The 27715-nt window shown below is 44.9% G+C and overlaps 3 protein-coding genes across 6 annotated transcripts in view; 1 reads left to right on the top strand and 2 right to left on the bottom strand.

The window, feature by feature from the left end:
* cpne2 (copine II) overlaps nucleotides 1-16851 on the top strand; it is a 28865-nt gene extending 12014 nt beyond the window's left edge. Inside the window, exons 11-16 of the mRNA XM_035157671.2 lie at nucleotides 4288-4421; nucleotides 5102-5156; nucleotides 5559-5610; nucleotides 7146-7279; nucleotides 14172-14408; nucleotides 15661-16851. Of these exons, the coding sequence (XP_035013562.1) occupies nucleotides 4288-4421; nucleotides 5102-5156; nucleotides 5559-5610; nucleotides 7146-7279; nucleotides 14172-14408; nucleotides 15661-15768 (720 nt within the window). The 3' untranslated portion in view covers nucleotides 15769-16851. The remainder of the gene's footprint in view (nucleotides 1-4287; nucleotides 4422-5101; nucleotides 5157-5558; nucleotides 5611-7145; nucleotides 7280-14171; nucleotides 14409-15660) is intronic.
* A 147-nt stretch (nucleotides 16852-16998) lies between these two features.
* psme3ip1 (proteasome activator subunit 3 interacting protein 1) lies at nucleotides 16999-24622 on the bottom strand. 4 transcript variants are annotated; one of them, XM_035157675.2, is made up of 8 exons: nucleotides 24466-24622; nucleotides 22805-22937; nucleotides 22621-22719; nucleotides 21903-22024; nucleotides 19808-19947; nucleotides 19343-19425; nucleotides 18496-18693; nucleotides 16999-18065 (listed from the first exon to the last, which is right to left on the bottom strand). In XM_035157675.2, the coding sequence occupies exons 2-8, from the start codon at nucleotides 22929-22931 to the stop codon at nucleotides 18025-18027; spliced, it is 810 nt and encodes a 269-aa protein (XP_035013566.1). In that variant the 5' UTR covers nucleotides 22932-22937; nucleotides 24466-24622; the 3' UTR covers nucleotides 16999-18024. The 4 variants fall into 4 exon arrangements, with proteins under 4 accessions (XP_035013566.1, XP_035013567.1, XP_035013568.1 ...); XM_035157676.2 differs by having other exon boundaries at nucleotides 16999-18062; XM_035157677.2 differs by having other exon boundaries at nucleotides 16999-18009.
* Nucleotides 24623-25738: 1116 nt separating this feature from the next.
* Nucleotides 25739-27668, bottom strand: exosc6 (exosome component 6). Its single transcript, XM_035157673.2, has 2 exons — nucleotides 27277-27668; nucleotides 25739-26458 (listed from the first exon to the last, which is right to left on the bottom strand). Exons 1-2 carry the CDS (start codon nucleotides 27555-27557, stop codon nucleotides 25912-25914), a joined length of 828 nt encoding a protein of 275 aa, XP_035013564.2. The 5' UTR covers nucleotides 27558-27668; the 3' UTR covers nucleotides 25739-25911.
* Nucleotides 27669-27715: the final 47 nt, after the last annotated feature.

Below are 27715 nucleotides of genomic sequence, written 5' to 3'. Positions count from 1 at the left end.
TGTTACTGTAAAACTCACACTACACAAACTCTAAAGCCACAGACACACAAAGATAAGACTCACACACACACATTTACACCACATTACAATTCAACAAGAGCCTGTACACACAAACATTCAGTCCCTCAAAAAGTCTCTTTTACTTTCCCCATTGTCAGGAACACTTTTTGGGAATCTCTTTAAATTCCACTCGCACTCAAGTATGAACTGGTAATAATTTGGTGGTCAAAGGTCTTTTGTCGTAACTGGGGGGGAAAAAAAGAAAAGGTTTATATAATTTATATTTGTTTGGAATTTTTCTGGCTCAAGGTCACAGTCAAGTACAAAGGAGCTGTTGTGGGGAGGTGACCTGATTTCTTTTGTTTTACAGAGATGCTGTAGGTGTCAGGGGATGTGTTTTATTCGTCTACTGGGGACAGAAATCTGACAGATTGTGTTAAAATCAGGGCACACACACACACACACAGGCAGTGACAACCTTCAGTGTCAGCCTGTTATTTTTTTTACCTTGTCTTATTGTTTGAAATTACGCTTTAATGCAAAGTGCATAGTTATTGTTGCCATAGTGACGCTTTGTGCTGTTCAAGACAAAGTTGGCACCATGATGAACGAGAGAGAAAGGGAACATAAGAGCAGAACAGTGGGATGTGTCTAATTTAATTTGTCAGTTAAGACGATGGTGTTTATCCTCATAATGTAAATAGGTTTGCTTTCATTAAGACCAAATACTGCTCTTCATTTACTAAATATTTTCAGGTGATTTTAAAAAGTAACAGCGTTTGATTGCCAGATTTTTGGATTTACAGGTTTTTATTTCAGCCGACAACATCAACGAGCACTGTTTTAAAATGAGACGCCTCTTTTTCTTATCTACCCTAACTACTGAAAATGTTCATGGTAGATCTGTCACCTTTTATAGCTGCAATCTGCATCGAGTGCTCGCTGGAAATAGAGCTTGAAACTTAATAGGATGATGCTTATGCATGAATTAGTCGAGAGATAGATATGAAATCAAAAAGCTTCAGCCTCTACACGCTGTAATGTCGCTCTCACTTAGCAGCAGAATATGCAATGATCCTGATTATACGATAAAACTCTCACATTAGCTCTAGTTCCTGTCGTATGTGCTCTTGATGACCAGTTCAAACCGGAGCGGTGAGTTCGGACTTGACCAGCAGTGATGAGTTTTCAGTCATGAGGACTCTCTACTTCCAGTCGGCTCTCCTTCTCACTGACTGAGGTGAAGGAGAAACTCTCACATCTGTGGAAGTATTTCACTGACTGAGCGTGTGCATGTAAAGACGTCGGTTACAATACAAACAACCAACTTAATGTGTTACAATAGAAACATCACCAGTAGTAGAATTTGTAAATGGCTGCTTGTAGTTTTTGATGAGAAACAGATGTGAACATTTGAATCATTTCCTCCTCCAGACCTGGATTATTCGTAATGAGCCGAATTTCAGTGCGTTGGGAACATTTGTCTGTTCTCGTGGTGACGAGATGAGAAAATTTAAGTCGGAATGGGAACTCTTAAATCCTCACTGCTCCCTCCTAATCTTTTGCCTTTGTCAAAGACCTGCAGCTTTTTCACTGACACACACACACGCACGCACACACACACACACACACACACACACACACACACACACACACACACACACACACACACACACACACACCTAATACAGTAATAACACAGATACCTCCTCTTATTCTTACTATTTACATACACACACGTGAGCACAAACACAATGTCCTCCTACACACTCTCTTTCTCTCTCCTGCTTACACACTACGACTGATTTACGCACAATCTCCTGAAACATGACACAAACCCAAATGCAGCATCTCCTCCATACAAACATTTTACCACACACACACACACACACTTTGGCACTGTGAACAAGCGGCGCTCTCTGTGTGCACACACGTGCAGAATCTTCAAACATGCACCTTCCCTGCTCGTGCAGGCGGACTGATTTAGACATGCTGAAGCACACATAATCTCACAAAGATGCTTGATCGTCGAGGACTTTCGTCTTCTCACATGCACATTGCCACTAATATGCATAGATTTTACACACAGACACACACAGACACACACACACACGCATGCAGAAAGAGCTGCTCCGCGGTGTTCAATCAGACTTAGTTTGGCTCTAATCCTAATCTCCAGGAAGAGAAAGTCTTGAGGCTGTGGAAGCTGGAAGAGAGAGAGAGAGAGGAACATCTCTGTGTTACACACTCCAACACAAAGACACAGCCTCACACTGCTGCTTGTGAAAGACTCAGTTCATCGGAATCTCTTGTGTTTGATATCATTCAGCATCGCTGGTTGTAAGGGAGCTTGGTGAGTGGAGAACAGGGTGTACGAGATGTACAGTGTGTACAGTAAACATGTCTCATGTAGTAAAAGTCGCCCTCTCTGTGTTTTTATGGATACCTTCAGAAGAGGGGGATGATCTCCCTCATATGTTTGTATGGAAAAGACACAAACTGATCACATGGAGGTTTGTAAGTGTAAATAGTGAGACAGGCTGACCTCGGTCCCGAAAGTCTTTGCTCATGTTCCATCCTTTCACCAAGTTTCATGGGAATCTGTTGTGTAAATGTTGTGTAATCCTGCTGACAAGCAAACAAACAAAAGGACAGGGCGTGAAAATATAACTGCTTTTGCAAAGGATAAAAAGTAAAACGGTATTGATAAGTAAACATAAGGAAAAATAAATTAGCATTATGTATTGGGATGACACATGAAATTGAAATTTGAAGGTTTAATTGACACCTGATTATTGGGCAACGTGGGTCTGTCTTCACACGTATGTTCCAGGAAGTAACACACACACACACACACACACGCATGCCAACACATTTACAAAGTACACAGCAGCACCCTAATTCTGTCACCCTACATCTGTGTGTCCGTCACTCCTGCTGCCCCTGGTGCTCTTCATTCTCCCCCATCTCTCCTTCCTCCCATTCTTCACCTCATTTTCCCAATTTTCTCTCTTGTACTCATCCACCACTTCTCCATTTTGTCCTTCTTCTGTTGTTGTCCGTGCTGAAGCAGGACATTGTTGTTTTTATCACACTCATAGTGGCTCCAGATGTTAAATTACAAAAAGAGGGAGATGGTTGAGAAAATATTTAAGCTGATAGAAGGGGGGTTCTGGGTCGGGTTCTTGTCACCACAGAAACTGCTGCTCGACGCCTGAGGAAAAGCTTGTCACTTTTAATCTCATATTATGTTAGGCTGTGTATCTGTGCGTGTGTGTGTGTGTGTGTGTGTGTGTGTGTGTGTGTGTGTGTGTGTGTGTGTGTGTGTGTGTTTGTGTATGTTCTCACAGTGTCACCCTGTGGTCATCTGTGTTAAAAATATGCCTTTGTGTGATTTCAGGGACATTTTCTTTCTTTCTTTCAATTTTCAGACACGGCTGCAATACAGTATTTTTTTATCAGTCCTCAGATGAAAACCTTTTTTGTCCTAAATTCAAGAAAACCAGACGATGTGTTTAATGAATCAGGGAAACTGCTGAGATCAACAATTTTTCTATAAAGGATGTAACCACAATAACAATGTTGAAGTGCAACAGGTCTTTTTTTGTAATTGTACAGTTGAAGTTCTTACTCTGAGATAACGAGACGTTCCAGCAACTGCAACTCCATTTTCTCTATTGTTTCCCTCAGACCTTCACTTTACATTCTGTATTTAATGGAACAAATAGGGAATCATCTTGTGTCATTGTTTGTTTTCAGTCAGTTTATTGAAAATATCGACATGTTATTGTCTTCTGAGTTATGAAGGTGTTTTAGAAAATGAAAGTATGTCATTTCTGCACTTTTAATTGAGAAACAACTCTGCTCGTGTCTGTAATCGGGGAAATCGACTTTATATTAACAGCATCAAGCTCAGGTCGGGTTCAGATACAAAAAAACAGACATTCTGTTCATATTTCTGGGACAAACATCCCGTTTTACTGGGGAGAAGAGGAGCTCGCTCAGACTTTCAGCTTTTTAACTTTACAGAACTGTTAAATCCACAAAAAAACTGTATAACAGACCTAAAAACCCAAAACCTATGTCGATGGCAGAAAAATCATTGTACTATCTGGATATTTCCTGTCACAGTTATTCAGAGGAAAAACTATAAAACTGGATTTGTACAATTTCATTTATGTCAGAAGAACCACCGTCACAGTATGTTGAGACCATGAAACTCATCACTGCACTGCAGGTTTTTGAGAGGATGACCTCTACTGAATCGTCATTTCTCTATGTCCATAGGTGGGTATTGACTTCACAGCATCCAATGGGAACCCTCGAGAGCCGTCCTCCCTCCATTACATCAACCCGCTGGGCAGCAACGAGTACCTCGCTGCCATTTTAGCTGTGGGACAAATCATACAGGACTATGATACGTGAGTATGATGAGAAAGACTTGGATCTGTTGTCTCTACAAACAAAGTGACAGCTCAGGTTTATCGGTGCTGGAGTTTTCCAAATGTAACAGTGAAATAGAAATGATTTCCCTGCCACGTCACACTGGGGTTCACAGAAAGCTTTTAACAGGTTTATCGGTTCCTTAATATCCATCTTAATCCCATCGCCTACCTGAGCACCACTGTGCAGTGCTTTGGCATGAAAGTCACAATACACGGAACACACAACCGTCTGTTTGCTCTGTTTATCTGCGTATTTATACCTAGAAAATATGAAAAACATGTTATTAAAACAATGAACTTTTCATATCCTGACACTGATCCGTTTTGTTTTTTCTGGCATGGCAGCAAAACTCTTCCATGCATTTGTACACAAAACAATTACTTCCTTCCTACTTACCTAAAAAAAGCTAATATCAATATCTGTGTATCCTGCCCTTCAGATAAACCTCTTTCCTCACTGACAGTTTTACAGTTTTACCTTTTTTTTCTGCCACCTCTGCTTGTTTCTCTGCAAATGTCTGTGAACGTGTGTCTTTGTGTGAATGAGGTAATGGGATTTTCTTCTGCTGTCGAAATCCAGCTTGTTGAATGTGGTCGAAAAATAAGAAAAAAGGTTTAACTTGTGTTCCAATCTGTTGTCATGGTTTCCTCCTCAGCGACAAAATGTTTCCTGCTCTGGGATTTGGAGCTCAACTCCCACCAGACTGGAAGGTAAACGTGTGTGTGTGTGTGTGTGTGTGTGTGCGTGCGTGCGTGCGTGCGTGTGTGTGTGTATGTGTCACAGAGAGAGTGAAAGAAAGGCGGGGGTGTCACATGCAAACTTCCAGTTGAAACAAGCCTGTATTGTACACACATTTCTATAAACATGGAACAAACACACGTACAAAAAAGCAGCTTTATACATATTCACATGATTATGCAACTGTCAACCCATCTGTGTTGCCATGGCGCTGAGCTGATGAAAAGGACAAAGGAGAGAGAGAGAGAGAGAGAGAGAGAGAGGGTGGGAGGGAGAAGGTGTGGGAGAAATGGACTGTATTTCTCATCAGTATTTTTACTGCGGACTGAAGGACGAACATCACTATCTCTATTCTCTGTTTGTCGTCTCCTCAGGTGTCGCACGAATTCGCCATCAACTTCAACCCCACTAACCCCTTCTGTTCAGGTGAGACCCCCCCCATTGGAATACTGATTATAGTTTCCCAGTTTCATATCTGGCTCTTTTTTTTATTGTACTAATCTCTATCTTTGGTTCTCTGGATTCTCTTGGGTCTTTGAGACAAATATGAATATAGAGATATTGTTTCAACATAAACTCCATGAAGGACATTATAACTAGAGATATTCATTTAGATATTTTTCTCATTCATAGCCAGCGCTCATAATGAACCATTAACAGTTAACTGACAAGAATTAAATGTTCTTGACACATAAACAAGTAACAAGAAGCCTAATAGAAGCACAAACAGTAGAACATGACTCATTCTCAAACACTTTCTCACATCATACTCTCACAGGAGACACAAAAAAAAATTTTAGGCCTTGAAAAATCTAAAATATGTTAAAGCATTGCCAACAAGGTCTTAAATATATGCCGGAAGGTCTTAATTGCTCGTTTAATGCCACTTCCATTGTGATTTTTAAGAGAAATGTGTTGGCAACATTCATAATGTGTAGTGTTAAACTGTTTCTATTAATCCGTGTTTAACCGTTCATTTTAAACATCCCTGTGATATTCAAACAAACAAATGTGACTTTTCCATTAACAAGAACTCGCTCACACACACATGCTGACTCATTGTTTACAACTGTTCATTCATCACCAGCTGTCGCTCATCTCGGCTCAAAGGTTGTCGTCTTCTTTCTGGCTTGAACCCACATGTTCAGCCTGCAAGCAGCATGAACAGATAGGATTGGCTGAGACGTGTCTCGCCCTGTAAAGATGTAAAACACATGTTTATAATAGTATAATATATATAAAAACATTGACAGACCCATGTTACAGTGGAGGATTCTTCAGTTTGAAAACCCTGTCGGACACACAGTTGAATAAAAAGACAACTTCAGATCTTGTGACAGCAGCAGGAGTTTCACTTCTCTGAATATCTTGTTGCATCTGAGTAAATAACACATTCACACTTCACCTCCACTTTCTGCTGAAGATCGCACAAATAATTTCCCCTGATCATTCAGACCAGTGCAAGTTTATTCATATTTATTTATTAGAGCACAACTCTCGAGAGGTTGAAAGCCTGGCTCTGGTTTGATTTAATGTATAATTACAACCCCTCAAATAGTAATAATGAACAATATTTCTTAAAAATATGAAAAATGTACATTGAAAGTAAAATAAAAATGTAATCTGTAGTAAAAAAATGAAAACAAAACATGTGAAATAAAAAGTATAAACTGTGCATGAAAATATATAATGTATTTTCATGAATTTCAGTTAAAGTTTCCCCTATTCTTTGCATTTCTTACTATGAAGGTGTATATTTTTTATAAAGTTAATATGCATTAAAAAAGCACAACTTTTAAGTCAAATAAGCAGGTTAGGGGTTATATTTAAGTCACAGTATGGATTAATCTTATTTGAGTCAGAGAAATGCTGAAGAGAAACCGAACCTGTTTTCCCTTCCTCTGGTCTCTCTTCTTAAAATTGAAGTTGTCTCTACATTTAAATTCTCTGTCCCTCTCTAGGTGTGGAGGGCATTGCAGAGGCCTACTCCACCTGTCTCCCTCACATCCGGTTCTATGGCCCGACAAACTTTTCTCCAATCATCAGCCATGTAGCGCGTTTCGCTGCCCAGGCCCTTCAACAGGAGAAAGCAGCGGTAGGTGACAATAATTAACCTGGTTATCTGCCTTTCCACATTTTAATTATTCCTCATTTGAACTGGTATAATTAAAAGCAGAAAGATGAGACAGAGCGCCGTCATGTATTACCAACACACAGCCAGCTATTTACTGCTATCTGTCTGAACACCCTCCTTTGTTGACACACTTGGCAGGAACGGTCCACGTCTTCCAGGGAGAGACTGTGGAAATGTAGCCACAGGTCTCTCAAGAGAATTTTTTTTCATGCTGCAGAATCACGCTGCAGAATCCCAAACTGAAATCAATTTTAATATTGAATTAGATATCGACTGGAGGTGAGAGAGCAAAGGTCGAGTCCTGGTTAAACTGGGGCAGGCACCGTTTTCTGTTAACAGCTCAGGCAGGAAGGATCAGAGACTTTCTAAAGACGGACAACATGACTGCTCCCTAGAAATCATCTTGATTGCCCCCCCCCCCTGTTGGCATAAACCCCACCTCCTCCATGTTAGAGGATTGGACATGCGCCAAACTAGAACATTTTATTATTATTGGATAGTATATAAGCTAAAACCTGTCAGGGTGTTTGTACTCACATTTCAGCAGCTTCATGGTCGACAGTTTGTGCGTCTGTTGGCTCAGACTGCAGCCATGTTGACCACAGGGCGACAGACTGGAGTGACACCTCCTGTGGGACATCTTCTGTCCTTACACCACTTTGCAGCTGAGACACTGACAGGGAAGTTCACACGTTTTCGAGTAACCTCCAATCTGAGTTTCTCATTTTAAAGCTAGAGGCGTAGCTTTGACTTAAACTACTCGCACTACTTTTCCATATATACATTCCCTCTTTACGTCACCACCGTAGACATGTTAATCTTCATACATGACAAATACGATTAACAGCACACATACTGTCATCTCCCTTTTAGTCAGAGAACCAATCCCAGCTGAGCTTGTTTGATCTCAACCAATGAATTGCAGCTTAGTTTACTTCCAACTGGTGAAACCACTGGATTATGTATTTTAAGCAGTAACACCTCAAATCCAAATTAAGGGGCGAGCCTGGGGGTCTGTCTCACACCCAGGGAGAGATTTTCTATTTAGTAACATTTCTTGGGAGGAATTCTTGTAGTACTCCTGGAGCTGTGGCACAGTCTGGTTCAAGTGAGAACATAACACACAGTATGTCATAGTGTAGGGTGATATGAGATTATAATACTACTGAAGCCCACAATAGTTTCACTTTGTGGGAATTATACATATACACACAGTTTCTTAATGCAACAGGAAGGTGCCCAGGACATTATTTGATTCATAACCACTGAATAAAATACAAAATACAGCTAAAGGTGCATGAAACGCTGCATCTACTCTGCCTGAATGAAAAGAAAAAACAGATACATAAGCAATTAAAACAGAGACACAGGGTTAAACCTGGGAAAATGCCCTTTAAAAAAATGTTTTTCTATACAAATACCAATACATTTTTTTAACTCACCAGCGTCACACACACTGTTTTTAAAATAATCAGCCTTCTCACACCCAAAATCTCGGGCACGTGGACAGAGCCTTCACAGGCCAAACACTCATGATTGCTCATGACTCCGACACCCTTTTGCTATTTGCTCCTGAGTAAGATTGTTTTTTTTTACGTTCGGCTAAGCAGAAGTTTCAAACAAGCATTGTTGAGCTTTGCTGTTTGGAGTCTGTTCTAATCACAACTAAATGTTCAGTCACTGCTGCTGCTCCAGCTTCTAAATTTGCCTCTCGGGGGCCAAAAATAAGAGTTCGTGTCTGTCAGCCACGGACTTAATTACCGTGAGGCAGCAGTGGTTCGCTCTGGCGAAGGCTCAAACCCCTGTGAGCACCCCGAGGGGCAGGAGCAGGATCATGTCAAGCACATGTGTCTGTTTTAATGTCCAGAATAACAAGAGAGAAGAGTTTAAAATGAATATAAGTAGTAATTTGGTCTTTTATTACTGTGAAGCTGGAGCGTGTTTCAGTTTGTGATGTTTATGTCCTCGAGCTCATGTTTGTGACTGCGGAGAAAACAACAGTGGGCACAAACCGGGGTCCTGCACACACTGGGGTCCTGCACAAACTGGGTTCCTGCACAAACCAGGGTCCTGAACACACTGGGGTCCTGCACAAACTGGTGTCCTGAACAAACTGGGGTCCTGCACAAACTGGGGTCCTGAACAAACTGGGGTCCTGAACCAACTGGGGTCCTGAACAAACTGGGGTCCTGCACAACTGGGGTCCTGAACCAACTGGGGTCCTGAACAAACTGGGGTACCGGCCTGACACTGGGGTCCTGAACAAACTGGGGTCCTGAACAAACTGGGGTCCTGCACACACTGGGGTCCTGCACAGCGTAACTGAACCAACTGGGGTCCTGCTAACTGGGGTCCTGAACCAACTGGGGTCCTGAACAAACTGGGGTCCTGCACCAACTGGGGTCCTTAACAAAGTGGGGTCCTGAACACACTGGTGTCCTGAACAAACTGGGGTCCTGCACCAACTGGGGTCCTGCACACACTGGGGTCCTGCACCAACTGGGGTCCTGCACCAACTGGGGTCCTGAACTACCACACACTGGTCCTACTCCTACCGGTCCTGAACAAACTGGTGTCCTGAACAAACTGGGGTCCTGCACACACTGGGGTCCTGCTCACACTGGGGTCCTGAACCAACTGGGGTCCTGAACCAACTGGGGTCCTGCACCAACTGGGGTCCTGAACAAACTGGGGCTGGGGTCCTAACAAACTGGCTGGGGTCCGGGCACAACTGGGTCCGCACTGGGGTCCTGAACCAACTGGGGTCCTGAACAAACTGGGGTCCTGAACCAACTGGGGTCCTGCACCAACTGGGGTCCTGCACCAACTGGGGTCCTGAACAAACTGGGGTCCTGCACCAACTGGGGTCCTGCACCAACTGGGGTCCTAACAGATGGGTCCTGCACACACTGGGGTCCTGAACAAACTGGGGTCCTGCACAAACTGGAGTCCTGAACCAACTGGGGTCTTGAACAAACTGGGGTCCTGCACCAACTGGGGTCCTGCACCAACTGGGGTCCTGAACACACTGGTGTCCTGAACAAACTGGGGTCCTGCACCAACTGGGGTCCTGCACACACTGGGGTCCTGCACACACTGGGGTCCTGAACCAACTGGGGTCCTGAACAAACTGGGGTCCTGAACAAACTGGGGTCCTGAACCAACTGGGGTCCTGCACCAACTGGGGTCCTGAACAAACTGGGGTCCTGCACCAACTGGGGTCCTGCACCAACTGGGGTCCTGCACCAACTGGGGTCCTACAAACTGGGGTCCTGCACACACTGGGGTCCTGAACAAACTGGGGTCCTGAACCAACTGGGGTCCTGCACAAACTGGGGTCCTGAACCAACTGGGGTCCTGAACAAACTGGGGTCCTGCACCAACTGGGGTCCTGAACAAACTGGGGTCCTGCACAACTGGGGTCCTGCACCAACTGGGGTCCTGAACAAACTGGGGTCCTGCACCAACTGGGGTCCTGCACCAACTGGGGTCCTTAACAAACTGGGGTCCTGCACACTGGGGTCCTGAACACACTGGGGTCCTGCACACACTGGGGTCCTGCACACACTGGGGTCCTGAACAAACTGGGGTCCTGCACAAACTGGAGTCCTGACCAACTGGGGTCTTGAACAAACTGGGGTCCTGCACCAACTGGGGTCCTGCACCAACTGGGGTCCTGAACACACCGGTGTCCTGAACAAACTGGGGTCCTGCACCAACTGGGGTCCTGCACCAACTGGGGTCCTGCACACACTGGGTCCTGCTCACACTGGGGTCCTGAACCAACTGGGGTCCTGAACAAACTGGGGTCCTGAACAAACTGGGGTCCTGAACCAACTGGGGTCCTGCACCAACTGGGGTCCTGAACCAACTGGGGTCCTGCACAAACTGGGGTCCTGAACCAACTGGGGTCCTGAACAAACTGGGGTCCTGCACCAACTGGGGTCCTGCACCAACTGGGGTCCTGAACCAACTGGGGTCCTGCACCAACTGGGGTCCTGAACCAACTGGGGTCCTGCACCAACTGGGGTCCTGCACCAACTGGGGTCCTGCACCAACTGGGGTCCTGAACAAACTGGGGTCCTGCACACACTGGGGTCCTGAACAAACTGGGGTCCTGAACCAACTGGGGTCCTGCACAAACTGGGGTCCTGAACCAACTGGGGTCCTGAACAAACTGGGGTCCTGCAGGGGTCCTGAACAAACTGGGGTCCTGCACACACTGGGGTCCTGAACAAACTGGGGTCCTGCACAAACTGGGGTCCTGCACAAACTGGGGTCCTGAACCAACTGGGGTCCTGCACAAACTGGGGTCCTGAACCAACTGGGGTCCTGAACCAACTGGGGTCCTGCACAAACTGGGGTCCTGCACAAACTGGGGTCCTGAACCAACTGGGGTCCTGAACAAACTGGGGTCCTGCACAAACTGGGGTCCTGCACCAACTGGGGTCCTGAACCAACTGGGGTCCTGCACAAACTGGGGTCCTGAACAAACTGGGGTCCTGCACAAACTGGGGTCCTGCACAAACTGGGGTCCTGCACAAACTGGGGTCCTGCACAAACTGGGGTCCTGCACAAACTGGGGTCCTGAACCAACTGGGGTCCTGAACAAACTGGGGTCCTGCACCAACTGGGGTCCTGAACAAACTGGGGTCCTGCACACACTGGGGTCCTGAACAAACTGGGGTCCTGCACACACTGGGGTCCTGAACCAACTGGGGTCCTGCACACACTGGGGTCCTGAACAAACTGGGGTCCTGCACACACTGGGGTCCTGAACAAACTGGGTCACAGACATTTTCAACCTGTCACTGCTCCAGTCTGTAGTCCCCACATGTAGTCCCCACGTTTCAAGGAGACCATCATTGTCCCTGTTCCCAAGAAAACAAAAACCGATGACCTGACCTGGACCCACCACACAGACTCCATCAGGAAAACGGCCAGACAGCGGCTCTTCTTCCTCCGCAGGCTGTGGAGGCTCAACATGGATTCCAGGATTCTCTGCAATTTCTACAGGTGCACCATAGACAGTATCCTGACTGGCTGCATCACCGCCTGGTACGGCAGCTGCACCGCCCTGAACCGTAAGGCTCTAAAGAGGGTGGTGAAGTCTGGACTGGGGTCCTGAACACACTGGGGTCCTGCACAAACTGGGGTCCTGCACAAACTGGGGTCCTGCACCACTGGGGTCCTGCACACAATGGGGTCCTGAACAAACTGGGGTCCTACACACGCTGGGGTCCTGAACAAACTGGGGTCCTGCACACAATGGGGTCCTGAACAAACTGGGGTCCTGAACAAACTGGGGTCCTGCACACAATGGGGTCCTGAACAAACTGGGGTCCTGCACACAATGGGGTCCTGAACAAACTGGGGTCCTGCACACAATGGGGTCCTGAACAAACTGGGGTCCTGAACAATCTGGGGTCCTGAGCACACTGGGGTCCTCCACACGCTGGGGACCTGCACATTCTGCTGACATCAGAGTCGACAAAGAGCCATGGGAGTCTCGAGTTAGGAATAACTCAGCACGATGTTCCCACTGGGGTCAGTCATAAAAAGAAAAGCAGCCATGTGACTCTCGCAGGAGGTTTGGATCTACAAGGTTCCAACAAACTGTTCATGTCCCTCTTGTGCACACATCCAGTGGCACATCTCCTGCCTGAATGTGGAGAGAGCTGGGTAGCTGGGTATCATTATGCTCCCACAGGGCTTTTTGTCCATAATTGTACCCTGTCACCCTGTGGAGAACAAATACACGAGCCAAATGCACAAAGGCTCGAACTCGTCTGTGTGTCGTGTTCTGAAAATCCTATTGTTTCAGTAAGGAAATGATTACAGACCCTTTTCTTGTTTCAGATTATTGTGAGTTCAAACAGGGGTGGACCGTGGCAAGGAGTTAACGCACAATAAGATGTGACAGGCACAGCAGAGGAGTGTGTGGACCACATGCTGGCACAGGGGCTGGTGACGTGTGTGTGTGTGTGTGTGTGTGTGTGTGTGTGTGTGTGTGTGTGTGTGTGTGTGTGTGTGTGTTGTAAGTGGGTGGGTGTGTAACAGGCCGCACACACAAATCGGCTGCTGCTCTTCCTCAGTGATCCTGTCCCTGCTCCTGATAATGAGAGAACCTACAACTGCAAACTGTGTGACCATGTAGGAACACACTCCTGCTGCTTACACACACCACACACACACACACAGACACACACAGGCACACACACACAGGCTGTGGCCGGTGCAGTCTACGCGCGTCCCAGTGTGCGAGCGACCCTGTCTGTGTGATAATGATTCTCTAATGAGCGCTGCTGTTAGCACATTAAAGAGACAGGCTTCAGAGCCCTCCCTGCGTGTGTGTCTGTGTGTGTGTGTGTGTGTCTGTGTGTGCATCATGGAAGTGGAATTTTGAAGAAAGTTTTAGAAGTGAAGTCAGTGTGTGTCTTCATCTGGTCGTTTCATAGGAAAACCATCGACGCTCTAGTTTGCAGAACTGATCATTGTTTGTGTTTGTTGTGTTTTCACTGGTGTCTGTTTGTGGATTTGTTTGTTTGTCAGCAGGATTATGCAAAAAGTGCTGAACCAATTTACACCAAACCGAGAAGAACTCATTAAATTTAGTTGTGGATGCGTTTAAAGGGGCAAATCAACACTCTCATTAACATATTTATGGTGCGGACATGAGTTTGCACAGTTTGGAGCAGATTATCAAACTACCTCCTTCTCTATTAGAGCAACAGAGACGTGTAGGTTTGTTTTCCTCTGCATATTCTTGCATTTTCAAACGTTTTAACCCCTTTCTGTCTTTTCTCGTTCTCTCTTCTTCTCCTCCCTCCCTCATCCATCTTCCCCACTGCAGCAGTACTTCACTCTCCTCATAATCACAGATGGTGTCATCAGCGACATGGACGAGACGCGTCACGCCATCGTGCAGGCGTCTAAGTTACCCATGTCCATTATCATAATCGGCGTGGGCAACGCAGACTTTGCTGCCATGGAGTTTCTGGATGGAGACGCCAGCGTGTTGAGGTCCAACTCAGGAGAGGAGGCTGTTCGGGACATCGTGCAGTTCGTCCCCTTCAGGGATTTCCGTAATGTGAGTATCAGCCTGTTAAACACAGAAAACTATGGGATGGATGGTTTACTGGTTGTTAGAATAGCTAAGCTAAGAGATAGGCAGTGTGAAACCAATCTCAGACCCTGAAAACATTATCTGGGGTTATTGTGAATTCTGTCACGATAATTTTGACCAGTACTGTAACAACATGATGTCATGAGTGTGTGTGTTTATCGAATGGTCTGCTGGATTACAGCTGCACACACACACACACACACACACACACACACACACACACACACACACACACACACACACGGTAGATGAGGGTAGCTGCCTGCATGTGTTCTGTTGATGAGCATAAACTTACACTGGTTGTGTTCATGTTAATGAGTTTTCATACATGTGTGATGTAGAATAGCACACAGGTTAATTAGTGTGTGCGCTTTTGTTGTGTGTGTGTGTGTGTGTGTGTGTGTGGGCTGGTAGTGGGCGAGCTCACTTCCTTTGTTGTGGGCGGAACAGACAGTGTTTTCTGGCTTCAGTCCAGTTTGTTGGTTTGTTGGTGGGAGGGCGAGAGACACCAGAACAGAGAGGGAGAGAGAGAGAGAGAAGCTCAGACTGAGGAAACGTATTAATGAGACAAACATGAAAGTGTTGGCAGCTCAACTTTTACTACATATCGTCAGTGCAGTCGGTGCTGATTAGATTAATTAGTTTGTTTTCACTCCTGTCTGTTGATTTGTTTATTTATTTGTTAGTTGTATGTTAGATTACACAGAAAGAACTGCACGGATTGAGGGTTAGGGTTAGAGACTTGGTGGAATGACGCATTGTGGGTCGGGAAGAACTCAGTACATTTTGGTGCGGGTCCGGATCAGAGAGTGGATCCAGGATTATTTATTTTTCTCTCTTTTTAACATAGCGAGAAATGCCGTATTTCAACATTATCAGTTTTCTCAGGGAAGAAATAATTGATGTTGAAAAAAAAATCAGGCACGTTTAGGGAACTGATGTCTATGAGTGTGAGAAATTTGTTGTAGCTTAATTGGATTTAAGGGAACTAAAGTGGATGTATGTCTGACGAACACAAAACAAACCCAATATTTCGAGACAAACACGTAGAAGACATCGACAAAGAGCTCAACTTGGAACAATGACAAGATCTGAGAGCTTTTTGTGATCAGGCCCGAAGCTGTAAACATGAACTCTTGATCTCACAGTGAAATGAATAGTTCTGTTGTGTCTCGTTTTCGTGTGTGCGTGTGAAAATGTTGTGTTTCTCTCCCAGGCTCCCAAGGAGACTCTGGCCAAGTCGGTTCTGGCCGAGCTGCCTCAGCAGGTCACTCAGTATTTCAAGCAGCGGAATCTCCCGCCCATCAACCCGGCACCGGAGTGAGACGCCGTGAAGACGAGGGCCCCGCACGCTGTACCATAGCTCAACTAAACCTGTCCTCTCCTTAATGACAAACCAGAAAGAAAACCTCCCTGCCTCTGTGTTAAAATAAGAAGATAGCTCAGCCAGTGTGAATCCATCAGACGTGACTTTCTGTGTGTTAAAGCTTCGCAGCACAGATCTTTGATGAGTGCGTAAACGGACACGTGTGAAGTGAAGGCAGGCGGCAACAAGCAGGAAAGACACAATGTGAAGGGAAAAATATCTTGATTAATCAGGACGTAGGTAGTTTGTTGTTTTTTTTTGCTTTTTGCATGTGTGTGTCTTGTGCCTGAGACCATGTGATACATCCTTGGTGTGACGTCCTCTCTGAGCTGAAGTGCATCTGTGGTTGAATCCTCTCCTGTCGTTGTTTGGATGGTTTTTCCGGCAGCAGATCAGACGAACTGAACCGAGCAGAGTTCCTTCACCTCCTCCGCCCGGGGGAAGCTTTTGATCCCCTTGTCGTGCTGGAGGCAGGTTTAAGGCTCCGCTGTGTTAATGTGCTGGGCCGACTGAGGTGGGAGCTGTAGCAGCGACACAGGTTAGATGTGAGATACTGAGTCAAATCCTCCGGCTCTTAAAAACACGGGGCCCCATTTTGATCGCTTTTGCAAAAATCCTTGTATTTCTAATGACTTCGGTTCATCCTGCATGTCGTCGATATCTACTCACTGTTTACAACGTTACGATGCTGATGATCACTAACGCATGGTTTTCTTTTTTCCAGATTCTGTATTTAATAGAGTTTGTACATATTTTAATTGTGTGGGAACAAATAGAGGAAGTGTGTCATGTCAGAGTTTTAACTAGCGGAAGCAGACAGGAAGTTTCTGATATGCATGTACAGGATATCGAATGTATATTTCTATGATGCTGTTCATGTTCTGATAAGCCGATGTTTTTAATGTACTTTTTATGCAGTGCTGAATTGTGTAATGAAAACTGCTACTACGTGTGTTACTGTGCATCTTTGTAATAAATGTGATATTCGTTTTATAAAGTTGTGTCCATGTCCACGCTCAGGTTAATAAACTCAAGAAAATATCACGTGTTCTGTGTGATTCTGTGGATGTTTTACATAAACATTTAGTCCCTCTCACACAACAAGCTTCAGTTTAACACCAGAACTTGTTTATTTCAGGAATCTAATAAAAAAAACATCAACCTGGACGAGTAAAAATAACCAACTTATTTCTGATTTCCATTTTTTATTTAGACTCATTCATGCAAAGTTACAGCAGCTTCACATTCTGACCTCAGCTTCACGACTCACTGCTGATTTGATCGGGACAAATTAAAAACTTTAACTCCTAGAATCCACTCAAGGTTTTTAAATGAAGTAATGGAAGAATGAAGGCAAAAATTACCGTAAATTCTAAATTATGTCCAATGGATTTTAAGCCACATTAGAAATTCTCCAGCAATGCAAATTCAGCCCGAGACATTGTTCCAGTCTTTTGATACAATAATTATAACTAAATACATCCAACCCATGAAATTCCCATCAGCCTCTGGTGGCAACATTTTAGCTTTCTACTTTTCTCACATAGGAAAACATCAAACCTGATAAAACTCAACACCGCCATTGAATCAGGTGTAAACACACAGGAAAGTGGATCCAGGAATTAATCTGAACACTTTCCATAACATTGCAAGACGGAGCGTTTTTGACATTATCACCAATTACCCAAGAATGATTCTTGGATCTTTATAAAGTAAAAATAGATATTTAGGGAACTGATATCTATGAGTGTGAATTCAAGGAGACTGTGGAGGTTTGAGTTCTGTTAAGTGTCTCTGCAGTTGTCTCTGTCTCACACATTCATCGACACAGTAAACACACAGAACAAGGGAAAGCTTTATTTATTTCTCTCTGCTCAGACTTTGGCCAACAACACAAAGCCGAGACGACAGAAAACATTCCAGCATCTTTCCAACGAGACTGACGGGAAAAACACGTCACATCACACGAACACACACGAACATTTGTCAAACTTTGCATTGAACCCGAAGAGAGAAAGAAGCGCGTCCTTCCTTCTCTCCTCTGAGTCATGTGTCACAGTCTCTTCCTCGCTCCACAGCTGTCAATCACTGTTCCCTCAGCCAATAGCACAACTTGCAGTCGCTGTGGCTTGGGACGGGAGGGGGGGGTGGGGTGGGGCAGGATGTCGTCAGAGTGCGGGATTGGTTGCTCGGCTTAAACTGCGTGAGACGTGATTAAGGGAAAGGAAGGGCGGCGGTGTCACGTTTGAGAGCCACAATAGGAAAGAAACACAAATAGATATTAGTTTAGTTAAATTAAAATTAAAAAACGGTTTTGAATGTTACTGGATTTTATTTAATGGGCTGAACTTTGTCTGGAGACAAAGAGACAGTTGAACTCACAGCTGTGAAAACAACAGGAATACTGAACATGTGTGTGTGTGTGTTGCCAGTGTTTGACTCTAACATGATATGAAGTTGTGTTGCCTCTGTTTTGTGTGTTCCTCTGTAACAATGTGTGTGTGCATGACCTTTACTCTGTGTGTGTGTGTGTGTACATTTCTTATGTGAGGTTACCTTTTCTGACTGTTAAACATCCTACAGGCAGGTAAACAAGCTTCAGTGGCTGTTTGTGTGTCTGTGTGTGTGTCTATCTGTAAGCCCTGTTGAGCCGGGGGTACGGCAACATGATTGGGTCCACGCTACCTTCGCTGTCCGAGCTGCTGTCAGAGTCGCTGCTGCCAGAGTACACCCACATTCCCGGTAAAACGCCGACGCACACAGCTGCGGACGGCAGGTGTAAGACGCCTTGGCCGGAGCCCTGGGGAGCCGAGGGCGTCGTGGACGTCAGGTCGGGGACGGTTTGTTGGTCTTCAGCTCCCCCTGCTCCTCCTGCCTCCTGTTCTGAACAACACAACACACTGTCAGCGCAACGCACACATGCACACAGGCTCGTCTGTAAAAAGGTCAAGGATGGAAATTTGGAGAGTGAAGAATATGGGGAAACTATGTGGAGAGTGAATATTACCTCAGCCAAGGAGGTTATGTTTTTTGCCTCTGTCCGTTTGTGGGTTGGTTTGTTTATCAGCAGGATTACGTAAAAACAACGGGATGGATTTCAACGAAAACTTCTTGAGCGAAGAAAGAACCAATTACATTGAAGTAGCTCTAAAGCGGCAGATCCAGACTTAGAAGGGAATGATTCAAGGATCTGGCTGAAAGAAATCAGGCAGATTTAGGGCACTGACGTCTACGAGTGTGAGCAGTTTGGTGCAGAGCGAAATACAAATGTGGCTCTAGCAGATTTAAATGTTGTTTCATAAGGGGACTGTTGAGTAAATGCTAATGTTGCTCTGTGACTGTAAAGTGTGTAAAGTAACTGGGGTTCCAGGGTCAGTTTCCAGTGTTAAAGTCAGTTCGTGACAGAAAGCCCTCGCTCCATCTACGCATCCCTCAGCTGAACAGTGAGTTGTTGTGTGAGTTTGTGTGACTTTTCCGTTTGTGTCAGCCTGAGACAGACCCTTGTCCTGTTGGTCCTCAGGCTGCTGCCCACCTGTGTGTCTGTCTCCGTTTCCTGTCGTTGCCGCTGTGATTTCCACCTTCTGTCTCTTACTGGTGTCTGACGACTGGGAGGAACTGGGTGAGAGAAAAACAAAGAGATTTGGAGGAAAATTTAAAACATGTCATTGTTTTAGCCCCATTGAGTTCATGGTACTGTTTGAAGTTTAATACTGGGTTTAGCGACTCTCAGCAGTTGCTGGAGACCATAGACTGTAAATAAAGAAGGACGATGCTTCTGCTTTTCCTCCTGCTGCACAAAAAATGTAACATGTACTTTGATTAACATGGAGGAGGCAGAGTTTATGTGCTATACTGCAACCAGACAGCAGGGGGGGAGGGGGTTCCAGATGTTTCTGGATTATACAGTCTACTAAAAAAGTATAGTGAAATATGAATTTCATCAGGTGAAAGAAAAACAATAATCTCAATGTGTGTGTGTGTGTGTGTGTGTGTGTACCTGCGTCTCTTTACAGCTCCAGCCAATAAATGGGCTTGAGACAGGTGACTGGTCCTTTGCTCTGATCCTGAATGTTTAGGCGCTGCCTTCTTTTCAGGTTCTTTGCGGGTTTCAGTCGATGCCTTCTTCACTAGAGCGCTGTGACGGTGCAGAGTTAAGATGAATAAACCATAATGGAGAGGGAACAGCACAGCGGGAAACATACGACCCATTCAGCCGCAGTCAATTCAGCAAGTAACAGTTTGGCCTCCCTTCAGGAGGAACCATTTAATCTGCTCATCGGTGCTCTGGGAGAAAAAGTGACACAGTTCTGAGAGGCTAAGAAAAGCAGCGAGGCACAGAAACCGAGTGAGAGAAGGAGGGATGAGAGAGCGACACAGATAAAGAGGCTAAAACAAGACCAGGAGATGGACAGAGCTCAGGAGACGTGAAACAGGGTCGAGATGCAGAGACGTAGACAGAGAGACACAGAAAAAGAAGAAGAAGAAGAAGAATCACACAGGTGGAAGACGAAGCCGGGGATTCGGTACATGTGAGCTACAGATGTTTTCATGCTTTAACTCAGGTCCCCACCTGAAAGGACTTTGTGTTCACAGCAGCAAGTGACTGCTTTAAATCATCACCGTAGTTACCAGCCCATGATACAGTTTCCACGACAACCCATTTCCTTCATCCATAGACAAACTGTCAGAAACGTGTCTGTCTGCAAACACAGAGGCAGAGTGACAGAGGGGGAACAGATGAAACCCACGAAGAGCGAAAAGCAACATGGACGAAGAGCGAAATACGAACAACGTAAAGCAAGAATTTCTTTTTGTTTTGTTTGTTAGAATTATCAAATATCGACGTCAGAATCAACCTAGTTTCCTGTTTCGTCACAAGCTCCTGGACACAGTTCGATAACCTCCTCTTAAAAGAGAAGCAGGTGACATGAACAAAAGGTCAATCTGCATAAACAAAATCAAGTTGCAATCTGATCACATGCTACAACAAAAGAATATTCCTAAATCATAGACATGTCTTGTAAAAGCTCTTTCCTTCAGATGAGGCTGTAACACAAAGAAATGCCTTCACTGTTTCCTGTTCACACATGAGCCCAGATTATACATAGGAGGTGTGTGTGTGTGTGTGTGTGTAATGTATGCATGATGCAGTCCCAGAAGGGGCTCGTCTGTGCTGTAAACGAGCCTGACTGTGCCAACACTTAGAAAGCTACTTATCATGCATGAAGAGACTCACATATAAGCATCATGCATGTGCTTCAACTGGGGGGGAAAGCATGAAGTGCAGAGAATTACCTGAAACCAGCTGGAAAGTGGTGCTACTGTCAGACCTGCACTGGAATCAGGACATTTGCCTGACATTTTCTAGAGGGGCTGTATGTGAGAACGTAAACGTCCCTGTCAGCTGCTCAAGAAATGAAATCTTCCTGCCAGCCCCCCCCCCCCCAATATCTGGAAAATGTCCAAGTGAGCCGATGTGAGAAAACAGCAGGCAAATGTCCCGTAAAATGCACAGCGAGCAAGTGGGCGTGTTGATGACGATTCTAACACACGATGGAAGCCAAACTGGAAGAATAAATAAATATCTCAGGATTATAAAGAGGAGCGATAAACGTACAAGAAACTGCTGAGATCTCAACTTGGTAAAACAACAAGATTCGAGAGCCAGCGTCAACGCCCTTTGAACAAAAACACGGTGGCTTCCGCAGCAGTATATATATATACGTCATGTCCGGCCTCTTGCAGGATCTACAAAAGTGCCACTTCTCGCCGGACCAACATTTTTTGTATCTGTTCGATTGATCGGTTCTAGAGGCAGTGAAGTCCATGCACACTGGTCACACAGAGGATTTCTAAAGAGGTTGACGTGTGGACACTGCCTCAAAGTGTTAAAGCTCTGAAGCTGCAGCTGTATTCCAACATGTTGAGATGTCCGAGCTGAATTCCTACACTGGTCTCCAGACAAATGTCATTTCATGAACTAAATAAATCAAGACAAATTCCGCTGCTGTGACTTCACCTACATCTGATCTATCGAAACTAAAAATGGAGAATGAAAGATGAATATATTGAGACAAACACCTGAAGGATATTCTGTATTCCAACAGCTCCTTCTTCTCCTCGTCCCTGCGTTGCTTCTCCACCAGGCTCTGTTGCCGGGAGACCTCGTCCAGGAAGCTGCTCTCATCGTCATCCAATCCTCTCACCATGTTCCCTGTCACCATGGAAACAAACATGCTCTCAACACATGGCAGGAGAGTGGATTTTTTCAGACATCAAACCATAATAGTATGTTTCAAATCAATACTCGAGTAACCTTCGCGTGAAAAGAAAATCTTGAACACCAGCTGAACATTTGTCAGACGTGTGACATTTACTGTTCATGTTTAATAACGTTTTCAGACAAGCGAGAGATATTTGAACGCTTTAACTGAGCGAGAGCTTGTTTTTATCCCAATTATATAAAGGAATGATGGGATGTGGATTTACACAGCTGCAGATCTGCCAGCTGGAAGTGAAATACAGGAAAAGAATCACTACATACAATTCTTCATGAATTGTATTATAATTCAGCTGTAGCAGTCATTAATATAACAAAACGAAACAAATAATGTGTCTGGATTTATAGACACTGAGAACTGGGGCCGAGGACCAGACCACCTCCCACAGTGATTTGAGTGATCAGGTACAGTTGGTTTTTAAAAACACACAGCCTCTGGGTCTTTGTCTTGGTGAAGTAGATGTTGTGTGAAACCTGGATGACAACTAGGAGATAAAAGCAGCAGAAGAAACAGATCAACAAAGACCCACTGAATTTGAACTGCTCCTCATATTCCTCCTGCTTCTTGTCTTTCTGCTCCTGCAGCCGCTCGAAGAGGGTACGAGAGTCGTACTCCTCCTCCGGAGCCTCTGAAGAAGACACGAACACATGTGAGGATGTTAATTTGGAGCTTTGGTCAGTTTTGAATGCGTGTGTAAATGGATGTGTCCTCACCCTCTGGATCGTCGGGTTTCCTCACTTTGTCCCACTCTTCCTGTCTTTTCTTTCTTTTCTCATCAAGCTCAGATTCCGACACAAACTTCCTGCTCAGGTCGACACCCGGTGCCCCTCCCCCTTCCATTTCAACCTGCAAACACAAACAGACAAACATTCAAAGCTAGAACTACGTCTGTTTGCCCTCGTAGACGAAGAGGTCACGTCAATAGCAGTGTTTGTCAATGGTTATTCCTCTGGGAACCACAGATGAAAATGTGTGGATTCAGTTGAATCGATGTAGTTCAGCTGATCAATCTGATCCATTAAAACTCAGCTTTTGTCCCAGGAGCGAAACCCTGGAAACGCACAGCTATTGGCTAATAATAGAACATTTAAAACCTCAACATCTCGTTATTGAAACAACGAATTGACATCCAAAATCCTTTTGTCACCAAATTTATGGACGTTTACAATGTTTGAATGTTGATCAGACAACAATCTAATAAATATCAAAAGTAGTTTAATGATTTTTTTCTCATTTTACTGCAAAACAAATCCATGATTAATGCAGCAGCCTTTAATTTCTTCATATCACTTCTTGAATTCCTTTTTGCTTGCTCATCACATTTTGCTCGCTGCAGAAATCTGTTATTAAACAAGGCACATGAGTCAAGCACGGCTTCAACAATTCATCAATCAATCAGTAATAACATGTTTCTTATTATTACTTACTGATGCATATTTTTGACTCTTGCTGCTGTGATACTGCAAATGTCCCCATTGTGGGACTAATGAAGGATTATCTTATTTTATCTTATAATAGTATAATAATAATACACTCTAATTTTATAGCACTTTTTTAAAAACAGAGTTTACAAAAGGGCTTTGACAGCAAAGCGAGAAAAGTAAACATAAGGAGGAATAACAATCAGCAGGATGTGACAAGGAAACCACGTTTAGGTCAAATTAATAAATATAGAGCAACTGTGTCACGTGAAAACGTGGAACAAATAAAAGCAGTAATATGACAATAAAAAAGTAAAAGGTGAAAAGAAAACGAGTTTTTAAGAAGTGATTTAAGCAGCTGCAGCTTATCTTAAATATCGTATCTTATTTATGGATGTTATAACGATGTTGTAGGACTCCGGGGCGGTGAGGCTTTGGCGCCCTCTCCCGGCCACGTGTCACCATCGCAGGTGACTGGAGGCGACACGAGTTTAATGAAGGAACAACACAAAGAACCGAGACGCGACGTGACGACCGAGTTGCACGTGTGAAGTTTGCGGCTGTTCCGTTCAATCGTGGACGTTGATCTCCGGGGCTAGCCACAGCCGGTTAGCATGTGGAGCCACACGGCTTAACGACACAACAATGACACAACAACACGTGTGTTACTGCGTTGTAGTGCAGCCCCGGTCGGTGTGCGTGTGTGTGTGTGTGTGTGTGGTTGTGGTTGTTGTGGGTTTTCGGGGCTGTTGAGCTAATACGAGAACGCGAAGGAGCCCGATGGAGCTGCGGCCAACGTTTGGCTAGCCGTTAGCTCCACTAGCATCGGAGCTAACGGCCACCGCCGCCGCCGCCGTGCGGGATGTGATCCGGACGTTTTGCGGACGCGCAGACTTGCGGGTTCGTGTCGGGACGGGTGGATTTCGTGCGTGTTTCTCGTGTGTGACACTCACCAGCCTGTGTGATGTTACGGCTCCTGATCAATGGCGTTGTGAGTCACCGCGAAAACGGCCCGACGCGGGTTTTTTGGCGATGCGACACTTTTGGTTCCGACTCGGTTTTATTTTAGGTTTTTGCTGCATCGTGGGAATTTGATCCGTTATAAAAAAAAAGACACGTGCGTGTTCGTGTGTAAATAAAACATACAGGAAGTGAGAAACTGACTGAAGGCTCAGTTCGGTGATGGGTCGTTTTGCTGCAGATCATTTATGAAGGTTTTAAATAAATTCTATTCTTGTCAAATTTACTCTTAACACATTATATAACCTTTATTATTCACTGATGAATCTCTGCTCTACTCTGCTGCCTGTTTTATTTACACTTTATTCTTAAATGTACACTTAAAACCAAACCTGCACTGGACACTTTGCTCAATTTTAAAAACATGTGGGTGCAGAGATAGTGTGTTTATAACAGTTATATTTATTATTTATTATAGTTACACTTACCTCTGGGAAACAGTCTGGTGAAATGACAATAAAGTTGTTGAATTTTGAGATGTGACAGTAAATATACCGAGCACATTATCTCCATAAACAGTTTATGGTGTAACAGTATTGAAGCAGAGCTCCATAACAAAGCATTAGGTTGTTTCTTTTTATTCATTACACAGAAAAAGCGCCTGATGTCATTTATTTCTTTACTTTTGGAAAATGTTTGGATATTGAGGCAGAAGTTACAGACATCCAAAAATGTGTCCACTGTATATTTGAACCAGACCTTCTCCAGTACAGGATTAAATATGTGACCATAGTTTGGCAGCTCTGGCTGAGGGAGTGGAGCGGTTGTCCTCTAACCAGAAGGTCGGCGGTTTGATCCCAGTCCCCATCTGCATGCCGAAGTGTCCTGAAGATACTGAACCCTGAATTGCCCCTCAGCGTTAGCCCCTGGGCCAGACTCAATCTGACCCCTATAGAACCAAGATGCCTTGATTTACTTTATTTCATACTGTGATGTTTGTGTTAAAGAGCTTGGAGCTTCTTTTATGACTCCAAATCTGTTCAGAAGACAGTTCTTCAGTCTCTTGGACCTCTACTTAACCTGTTTTGGCTGAAGAAAGCGTTAAAATGGCTAAATCCGAGGTGCGGTCTGTCGTACAGCTTCAGGACAAAGCACCATTGTTTCAGAGGCTAGCTTCTAATAAGTTTAAACACATATTAAACTTTAACCTTCAGCAAAGCTAATGGCAGAGTAACAGCTCCATGTATTATGAATGTTTATGAAATCTTTGAATTTGCAAAAGAATGTGTTTATTTTCTTGTTGTTTTTTCACTTAGTATTTTTACATCATGACAAAACATTCAGAAAATATCCCACAAGGTCAATCTAATTTTCAAATGTGTGCTCCAGCAGTAAATATCAAAAACTATGAACCAAGCAGTTGATGGATAATGAGTCTCTCAGCTCTCTGATGGTGGGGGGGCAGCCCTGCGTACAGCCTTGGCCAGAGCCTTTTGGATGACCGGGTACAGTTTGTAACATCCCTCGATGCAGGTCCGAACTCCTGCCGTCAGAGTCTCTTCAGTCATTTCTCCATCCGACTGCAACCCAGAAATCTGGTTCAGGCTCGGGAGGAAAGCAACAGTCAGATTTCCCTGATTCTCGCTGTTGACCGAGCTGCAGCTGTTCTGCTCCGTGTAAGACGGGTCGACCACATAAGAGTCGCCGTCCTGCCGGATGGAACAGCCGAGCACCAGATCGTACATTTCAATCCCTGCGTCTGCGAGAGCGAGGGAAGCGCACGTGACCGCATGGGCCAGAACTGAGCCGCTGTTCTCGAGAACCATCACGTTGACGTCGATCTGAGAGCGGGGGTATTTCTGGAGGCACACCGCCGGCTGCAGACTCTCATGCAACATCTGGGATAAGTCTTTATCCTGGCTCCCCTGAATCCAAGAGCCCCTCTCTGGGCAGGAAAACGGAGCGAAACGCATGTCAGTTGTTAATCTGGAAACACAGAGAAACACAGAGGTTGATACAGTGGATATCACAGACAACACACATTGTGGTGATGTGAATGAATGAGGGTGAACCCAGCTGAACACAGGTGACTGTCAAAACAGTAAAAGTTCAATTAAAAAAGGCACAATATGACATTTACTGCCACTTGTGGTCTCTCAATTAAAACAATGACATTGTGAGGTAACATGAAATCATGGGAGCGGTGCACAGAGCTCTCAGGATCTGCTCAGCTGACAACTTTAACGCAGACGTGTGCAAGAAAGGTGATATGACGTCAATTACAGGTGAACAAATGAAACTGGCCTTTTTTCAATCTGAGATGGACCTTTGATTTCTCTAAGTTTGAACACTGCTGGGAAAAAATTGGGATAATGTAAGTAGATTAATCCACAATATGTAAATAGCAGAGGTCAAGTTGTTTTTAGACATTTGAATATACTGTTATACATAGATTTGTTTTTACAGTACAGCTGCTTACGATACTTTTACTACTATTACTTCAGCAACCACTACACTAATGGCTTCTTATCATTACTGTGCACGTTTATAAAAGCGTTTAAATATTAAAACAATACAAACACGACTATAACTTTGAATCATTTAGGAATATTGATATTTGTTTTGGGTCTTTAAGTTGTGGCTACATGTTTAAATGTCTTCTTCAGATCTTGGGACAAAGTTGTTCTCACTTTAATGAAACTTAATGACCACACAGGACCACGTTAGGCTGCAGGTCACTGGACTTAACGCCTTTTAAAACGTGTGTAACTGTCTGTTGAACAAATGGATACGTGGCTCCAGACCTTCCACACTTCATGTCGGTCTCGTCCTTCCTCTCGGTCTCTTTGGGGCCGTACACGCAGCACAGCAGCTTGGTGCTTCCAGCCTCCATGTACGCGGAGCCCTTGGCCTGGCTCACCAGCCCGCACCGCACGAACACGGGCCGGACGTCCACCTGATCCCAGCGCCGGCCGTCCGCTCGGGGGCCGAGGGCCGGAGAGGCAGCAGCCGCGGGCTTGCTCACGAACAGAGACGGGCTCTGGGACGCCTCCGGGCCGCGAACACGTTTGGTGTCGGTCGGCATGATGCGGAGCAGGGAGACGAACACACTTCACGGTAACAACAGCGTGTGCGCGGGTCCGGCACGAAAACCCGTCCCATCAGAAACACCGCACGCAGAGTTAGTTCCGCCAGATCGTGGAGGCGGTTGCTGAATGAAATTACATCAGCCGTGGAAATAAA

This window comes from Hippoglossus stenolepis, chromosome 5, assembly GCF_022539355.2.
Source record: "Hippoglossus stenolepis isolate QCI-W04-F060 chromosome 5, HSTE1.2, whole genome shotgun sequence".
NCBI lineage: Eukaryota > Metazoa > Chordata > Actinopteri > Pleuronectiformes > Pleuronectidae > Hippoglossus > Hippoglossus stenolepis.
Note: the sequence above shows the minus strand (reverse complement) of the source record. Positions and strands in the feature narration are given on the sequence as shown.

Excerpts from the sequence above, each read along its gene's own strand:
- psme3ip1 (XM_035157674.2), bottom strand. The coding sequence starts at position 22,931 with ATGGAAGGGGGAGGGGCACCGGGTGTCGACCTGAGCAGGAAGTTTGTG. Across the intron at positions 22,720-22,804 it reads GAAACCCGACGATCCAGAGG|AGGCTCCGGAGGAGGAGTAC; the intron begins GTGAGGACACAT and ends TGTCTTCTTCAG. Across the intron at positions 19,426-19,807 it reads GGAGCTGTAAAGAGACGCAG|TTCCTCCCAGTCGTCAGACA; the intron begins GTACACACACAC and ends TCTCTCACCCAG.
- exosc6 (XM_035157673.2), bottom strand. The coding sequence starts at position 27,557 with ATGCCGACCGACACCAAACGTGTTCGCGGCCCGGAGGCGTCCCAGAGC. Across the intron at positions 26,459-27,276 it reads ACCGACATGAAGTGTGGAAG|ATTAACAACTGACATGCGTT; the intron begins GTCTGGAGCCAC and ends CTGTGTTTCCAG.